Source organism: Anopheles cruzii, chromosome 3 (genome assembly GCF_943734635.1).
Source record: "Anopheles cruzii chromosome 3, idAnoCruzAS_RS32_06, whole genome shotgun sequence".
Classification (NCBI taxonomy): domain Eukaryota; kingdom Metazoa; phylum Arthropoda; class Insecta; order Diptera; family Culicidae; genus Anopheles; species Anopheles cruzii.
This window is the reverse complement of record NC_069145.1, coordinates 10,507,423-10,514,339: the sequence shown is the minus strand read 5'-3', so window position 1 is coordinate 10,514,339 and position 6,917 is coordinate 10,507,423. Positions and strand designations below refer to the sequence as shown.

The 6,917-nt window shown below is 50.3% G+C and overlaps 3 protein-coding genes across 3 annotated transcripts; 1 reads left to right on the top strand and 2 right to left on the bottom strand.

Moving 5' to 3' along the window:
* The first annotated feature begins 890 nt into the window (after positions 1-890).
* Positions 891-2,315, top strand: LOC128273484 (survival motor neuron protein). Its single transcript, XM_053011454.1, has 2 exons — positions 891-1,027; positions 1,134-2,315. The coding sequence occupies exons 1-2, from the start codon at positions 1,004-1,006 to the stop codon at positions 2,028-2,030; spliced, it is 921 nt and encodes a 306-aa protein (XP_052867414.1). The 5' UTR covers positions 891-1,003; the 3' UTR covers positions 2,031-2,315.
* A 79-nt stretch (positions 2,316-2,394) lies between these two features.
* Positions 2,395-4,350, bottom strand: LOC128269816 (katanin p60 ATPase-containing subunit A-like 2). The gene is made up of 2 exons (XM_053007219.1): positions 4,319-4,350; positions 2,395-3,874 (listed from the first exon to the last, which is right to left on the bottom strand). The coding sequence occupies exons 1-2, from the start codon at positions 4,348-4,350 to the stop codon at positions 2,395-2,397; spliced, it is 1,512 nt and encodes a 503-aa protein (XP_052863179.1).
* A 312-nt stretch (positions 4,351-4,662) lies between these two features.
* On the bottom strand, positions 4,663-6,158 carry LOC128269815 (thymus-specific serine protease-like). Its single transcript, XM_053007218.1, has 2 exons — positions 5,839-6,158; positions 4,663-5,764 (listed from the first exon to the last, which is right to left on the bottom strand). Exons 1-2 carry the CDS (start codon positions 6,156-6,158, stop codon positions 4,663-4,665), a joined length of 1,422 nt encoding a protein of 473 aa, XP_052863178.1.
* Between the last annotated feature and the right edge of the window lie 759 nt (positions 6,159-6,917).

The following is a 6,917-nucleotide window of genomic DNA, read 5'->3' as shown; positions in this document are numbered from 1 at the left end:
GAGGGCCGTTATTTTAGACCTCCGCTTATCTGCGCTCATCTTGCTCAAGTGTGGCTTTAATTGCCGCTGTGAGGGGGAATCGGAAATCAGAACATAGCACAGAAGAAGGAAAAAGGGGAGCACCACAAAAAACTGCAGTAGAATACGGCGCATCACCCATTGCTTTTGTTCCGACATGTTCATCACCTTGCTCATGGGTTGTACACACATTGTGAGGATTGTTTTTATCCACATGTATCTGGACAATCACAGTGTTTTCCGTTAGCGATATGTTGCACTGCTCCAGTTCTCTACGCAGGTACTACATGATGTAATTAATAAAGACAATGCGGTCCTGAGTGCGGAAGTTGCTGTGGAGCGTAAAATGTGTGTCAAGAATGTTCTGCATCGTGTTCTCAAAGGGGTAGCAATTGTACGTTAGTCACTCTGTTGTTTTGCATGCTTTTGTCAGCATCTTTTTAATGAATTACGGTAAAGAATGCGATCTCGAATTAATTTCATGCCATTGAGAAGGAAAGAGAAGAAAAAGTGATTTGAATTAAAGATTAATCCAAATTAATTTGAAAATTTGAAATTTGAATTTGAATTTGAATTTGAAAATTTGAATTAAAGATTAAGACCAATTAATCCAAATAATCCAATTAATCCAAATAATCCATAAATTATGCTGCGAACAAAAATAAATTTCCTGGCAACACTGTACGTTAGGTGCTGACAGCGTAAGCAACGTATTCAACGCCGACAGGGTTTGTTGTCAGGTGCCATCCTGCTCATCACCGGCCGCTACGTCTCGTGCGCTCTCGCTCGCTCGTGATATAGAATACGCCAACAACAGCATCAATCGTTGAGGTTAGGAAGTGTCAAAAGCGTAAGCATCATAGCCCTGCGAAAGTTGTTTTGAGCAAATTCACTAAATTTTCTGGATTTACTTTGCTGGCAGTTAATTACGTTGAAATAGTGTCACGGCGCAACATACTTATTTACCTCCTGGGTTGAGATAACGATGAGCACGAGTGGTAAAACGAAGGTTTGTATTTTGGTCGTGAAGGACGCTTATCCGGATTACCCAATTCCTAGTCACGTTCGTGAAGTCGGCAACGCATTAATGCCATATATTTGTGGGCCATTTTCAGCACATGGCGAACACAGTGGAAAGTACCGAAGAACCTACGACGGTGGCGATGGTTGCTTCGTCGAGCAGGGACGACATTTGGGACGATAGTATCATCATCAAAAAGTATGACGCTTCGCTGGCACTCATAAAGGAGGAGGTGGCCAAACGGCTAGCAATGAAGACGAACCGTAAAAACCTTCCGGACGCACCGGGTTGTAGCCGGAAGACTGCCAAAAAGGACTCGGAATCGGTGACCGATGGGATGGGTTCCCCGAGTCAGGAGGAGAAGGGCACGATGGAAGTGTCGGAACAGGAACTGGTGAACGGTGGCCGCAGTGAGTCGTTCGAGATCGGTGATTACGTGCGCGCGACTTACGACGATGGTGTGGACTATGAGGCGAAAATTATCGGCTTCGGAAGTCACGGTGACTGTCTGATACGGTACGTGGGCTACAACAACGAGCAGACGGTGCTGATCGAAGAGCTGGTGCCCTCGTGGGGTCGGAAAGCACGGCGACAGCAGCGTGCCGAGGCGGCCGAAGCGGAAGCGACCGCTGCTGACTCGCAGATGGACGTCAGTGACGACGAGCGGTTCACGAAGCAGGCGAGCAAAATCAAGATCAACTTCGGATCGCACTTCGGCCGGCCGGGCATGGGACACGTCGGGAGTATGGGCAACGGTCGGGTAGGGATGGGTGGTGGCTTGGGTGGATCAACCGCATACATGGTTCCACCACCACCGCCGATGCCACCGATGCTCGAGGATGCGGACGACGTCGAGTCAGAGAATCTCTCCGCGATGCTAATGTCGTGGTACATGAGCGGCTACTACACGGGCCTTTACCACGGCCAGCGGATGTCCCAGCAACAGCAACAACAGCAGACCCAGCAACAGAAACGAGCACGGCAATCGTAATCCTGCGGCCAATCTGTACGATAGATTTAGTGATTTGTTTTACGATTCGTAGGTTAGTTCCTCGTGCACCGGGAGGCTTTCGGTCGTCTTGAAGGAATCACCACCACAATCTAAACCGGCGCACTGGACCGATCGCCTCCAGGCGCTTCCGCGAGTGCTAGCGATTCCCAGGTTCCAAGCTTAACTGTTAACGATCACAACGGCTACCCTTGACATGTGTCTCTCCCGTCGACTGGTACCTTTTATTTATTCCTTTAAGCGCTGCAGGATTGTAAAAGAAGTGAACGGTAGTATACATTGAGTTCCATTATAAACACTCGTTTTGGCTAATGCAAAAATGATTTCTCGCTCCGTTTCGGTGGTTTCAATCGATAAGCTGCGTTCCGTAGCGCTCGTTCCAGTCGCGATGCTTCTGTGCCAGTTCCACACAACCCGGGCGCAACTGTTCGAACGCTTTGCGGAGCATCGAAAAGTGCAGCTCCTCCGGATCGACCGTGGCCTTCACTGGCGGTTGCCGGGAATCACTCATCCTCTCCCTCAGTAACATCATCGAGGCCTCCTTGCAGGCCAACCGTACTTCATCACCGGTCCAACCGGTCGACAGGGACAGGATTTGCTGGAGTTCCTGCTCGGGCCACGATCGTACCGTGGGCAGCAGATGTTCGATCAGTTCCTTGCGTCCGTCGACCGCAGGGAGGTCTACCAATATTTTACGCTCAAAGCGACGCAGAAACGCCGGATCAATTTCCCACGGCAGGTTGGTGCTGGCCAGCAAAAATACCCGTTCGCGACCGTCCGCTGTCGCACTGGCGCCACTGTCGCCGCCCTCGAGACCATCGATGAGGGCCAGGAACTCGTTTTTGAACCGCTTCGAAGCCTCGTGCTCGCGGATCGTATCGCGCCGCGATGCCAGACTATCAAACTCGTCGACGAAAATGATGGACGGTGCGTAGAATCTGGCCACCTCGTACAGCACGCGGATAAGCTTTTCCGATTCACCACGCCACTTCGATATGAGTGTGCTGGCTGTCGTGCTGAAGAAGGTGACCGATTCGCGAGTCTCCGAGCAGAGCGTCCGGGCGAGGAGAGTTTTTCCCGTACCGGGTGCCCCGTGCAGTAGAACGCAACGCCACGGTTGTGCCAACCCGACGAACAGCTCCGGGTGTTCCAGCGGCGCGATGACACTCTCCTTCAGAACCTTAATGGGCCCCTCGAGACCTTTCACGTGCTGCCAGCGCTGACGAAGATCTTTGCGGATCAGGTCGCGGCACACTTCCTCCGCCAGGTCTTTCCACTCGCTAGTGAAGTGATCCTGTAGCCGCACGAGTAGCTTTGGATTGGCAAAAGGAACGGTGGTGGGTGCGTCGTGTGAATGTCCCGGTTCAGCCACTTGGGAAACCACACAAGGAGTTATTCGAAGCGCTTGCAGCTCATCACCGTGGGTAAGAGCAAGCAGTGAATCTTTGCCTTCTGCTTTCGCTCCGTTCGGCGCGGGCTTACGTCGGGCACCGGAATACTTTCGCGCTTGCAGTGGCACCGAAGGCAGTGAACCGTTGGACTCGGTACGTTTGACGATCCGTGGCTGTTTGCCAAATTTGAGCAAGAAATAACTGCAAAAGTCCTGATAGATGGTGTCCAGATCGATGTTGTCGCATACCTCAAACTCGGACGTTAGGTGCGTTTCGTCGACGAGCGCTTGGCGGGTTTGATGTAAACCCATCGAGCCAAGGTAGTTGGCCATTAGGTAAAGAATGTTCCGGCGCCGCTCGTAGATACTACGACGATCTTGCTGCGTGGATAGAAACAGGAACAAGGGTTGATTTTGTGTACGAAAACCGAAATCACTGAGCGGATGTTACCTCGAAGGACATGCTTAATTTTTTGGTCAAAGTAATTGAGGCAACAATTTTACGTCACTATAAATGGCTCGAAACTGTTCGAAGTGCTTCCGATAGGCTTTTATCGGTAACTACAACACCCGGACTACGCTACTTTGTTTGCAGCTCTTAGCAACGGTTGTAACCGGTGCGTAACCATGCGTTTTCCGGGAGGGCGGGAAACGATGTTTGATGATCGAAGAAGGCTTTTCTCGTGCGTACCCATTGTAATATCGATCCAATTCAATAAAAATGAAACGGTTTATGAATGCAAGTTAATAAGTATTTACTTTCGAATGCAACGGTGAGTAAATGTCGATCGATATGCTTACTGAATCCTTTTTTGATCTTTGTTTACTTTAAGATAACCTTTATGCAATGTGCTTCAACACAGCACATCTTTCATGTTACGTTTCTGACGGCTTCCGGCCGATAATAACCATTAATCTAGCATCCAATAAGAAATGATTTCGACATACACTCATTCGTGGATTGATTACATAAAGGCAATCTTTCTAAACGGTTTTTATCAACGCCCCATCCTTCGCTCACAATTATCAACCTCCTATCGGAGCCATAAGAGCAACAGATATGGTGCCCACGGTTAAACCCCCTCTGGGGGAGTGCCCTTGCCACGTGGTTTCGCATTCGCTTCTCAAACGAATTCTCGCACAGTTAGGCAGAAACGGAAATTGATTTCGGCAGCCAGGCTTTTAGTACAAAGCTCCTATCTTTATTATCAACTCAAACTGCGTTTATGCTTCGTGCTTCGTTATCGGTTCAAAATCCGCGTATATCCAGATGTCGATGAGCGTCCTTGTCCGCTCCTTAGCCGCGATCAGCTCCGCCGAGTCGTGCTCGTAGTCGATCGATTCCAGGTCGGCCGAGTCGAACACGTGAGGTATTAGGGTAGCCGGAGTGTTCGCATTCAAATCTTCCAGCGGACTGACGACACGGTACGGGTCAACACCTCCGTTGGTGAAGTGGGCTCTCTCGATGGCAGGCTGACGTCCACCGAAACGAGCATTCGTAGAGCGAATTTGGCGCACGATGATATCCTCAGTTATCCACTCGCCGAAAGCGTGCTGACACATTGCCACGAAGAAGGACGTGCCGATCTGATTGCCGAACGGTTGCTCTTCCGATTGATCCGTCGTCGGGAAGAAACCATCCTCCGTGCACTGCAGGTACAGCCGTTGGCGATGGCCCGCCTGTAGATTTGCGGTGTTGAAATCGGTTTCGACGAATCGTTCCATGTACGACTCGAAGTTTAAGTGGACACACTGCTCGAATTGGTGCTCCCGAGCAAACCAGTCGAACAGGGCGTCAAGGCTGGTGTTCCGTTCCTGGACCAGCTCCTCGCACATCTCCCGAATTGAATTTGTGTTGCGCAGATGCAGCATCTCGAACTCAACGTCATCGCGCAAACCGAGCAGGAACGCGGTCACGTCCAGCTCGGCGTCCGTGTCGAGCGGGTCGCACAGGTGAAACCCGGTCGAAAGCAGATCGGAGAACCCAAGGGTGATCATGTTCTGTGCAACCCGGAATCCAGTCCAAATGGTGTTGTAGCACGCATCGCTGCCGTACTGGCGTATACTCTCACCGAGGAGCTCGTTGTAGCCGACGAACGCAAAGTCGGCCTCGATCGGCCCACTGGACACCCAGACACCATTGGCCAGGTGTGGGTACTTTTGGCGGAACCGCGTCGCTAGCGTACCACCAGACCCACTGCCCATCAGAATTACCTTAGCGTTCGGATTGCTCACAAAGTTCTGCTTCAAGTACGCTATCCATTCGGCCAGATCGACCAACGCTTGGTCGGAATTGAGGAAGTCCATGTTTTCCACCGACGCATCACTGGAAGTAGTCACACCGAAAAACATAAACGTATTAAACAAATATCTCTTTTAGAGTTGGAAGAGGTTCCTTACTCGACCGGCAGGCTTTGGCCAAAGTAACGGAGTTCGTTCGCGAACAGATAGGCTCCCTCGAGATAGGCAATGTCATAGAACAATCCCTCGGTGATGTGTCGCGTCTGGATGGCTTGCGTTCCACCGACCACAATCAGTATGGGACCGCGGGCGTAAGCGTGCTCATCGTTGATGTAGTACCGCATACCGAACGTGTCCTGGTTCCGGGCGTTGAAGTGATCGACCCGCGTCTCGAACCATGCTTCACGCAACATACCCTCAACTCCGGTGCACTGCAGGGTGGCCAACGCCACTACCACCGCCACTAGCACAGTCTTCATTGCAGACTTGTAAAACACGAAACACTATACTGAGAACAAACTGCACTGCACCGTAGGCACCACTCTGGGCATCAAGCAATCGGGTGACGGCAGCAGCTTTTATACCTTTACCTTGCAGCAGCAAGATTAGCCGGCCATTGAGGTATCGTAAGATCGCGATAATCCCGTATCCGTATCGAGGATTTCCGATTTGTTGGAGGTATGTGTGTCATGCACAATTGGTCCAAGCAGTATGTGTGTGGATTTGATTTTTTGATGCACGAAAAATCCGTTTACCGGTCGAAACGGGGCCATTCCTTCCGGGCGTGCTCAGGAATAGCAGTGATAGCCAGGTGGCGGTATTATCGAATGCCGATACGGTGGCCGGTTGGTGGTCTTAATCGGCAAATTAATTTACAATTCCGTATCATCAGAGCGGAGAATGTGTAATTGGACTTGGGCGCGATAAAGACACGCGTGCACTAATCCTTTGATCAGCAGTTGACAAAATCATCGAGGTTCGAGTCAAAGCGTCCTGATAACCGTATCAAGGTCTCAACGCGAATCAGGTTTGCATACCTTTCAGGCGAAATCTAAAGAAAACCAAACGAACATATGATTGTGGCTAAGCCATTACAAGGTGCTACATTTTTGTTCTCGATTTTGATAGAACATTTTCGACACACATTTTAGTCTCTCGTTTAGACATGAGTCGAAAGCAAAGAGGAAAATCATGCATACACAAGCCTAGTGGATGCTTTTCTTGATGTCGGTAAAAAA

Bases quoted from the DNA above. Each gene is read 5' to 3' on its own strand.
- LOC128273484 (XM_053011454.1), top strand. From the start codon at position 1,004: ATGAGCACGAGTGGTAAAACGAAG. The intron at 1,028-1,133 runs GTTTGTATTTTG...GGCCATTTTCAG, and splicing joins GCACGAGTGGTAAAACGAAG to CACATGGCGAACACAGTGGA.
- LOC128269816 (XM_053007219.1), bottom strand. From the start codon at position 4,350: ATGGTTATTATCGGCCGGAAGCCGTCAGAAAC. The intron at 3,875-4,318 runs GTAACATGAAAG...ACATCCGCTCAG, and splicing joins GGCCGGAAGCCGTCAGAAAC to TGATTTCGGTTTTCGTACAC.
- LOC128269815 (XM_053007218.1), bottom strand. From the start codon at position 6,158: ATGAAGACTGTGCTAGTGGCGGTGGTAGTGGCGTTGGCCACCCTGCAG. The intron at 5,765-5,838 runs GTAAGGAACCTC...GACTACTTCCAG, and splicing joins GGCCAAAGCCTGCCGGTCGA to TGATGCGTCGGTGGAAAACA.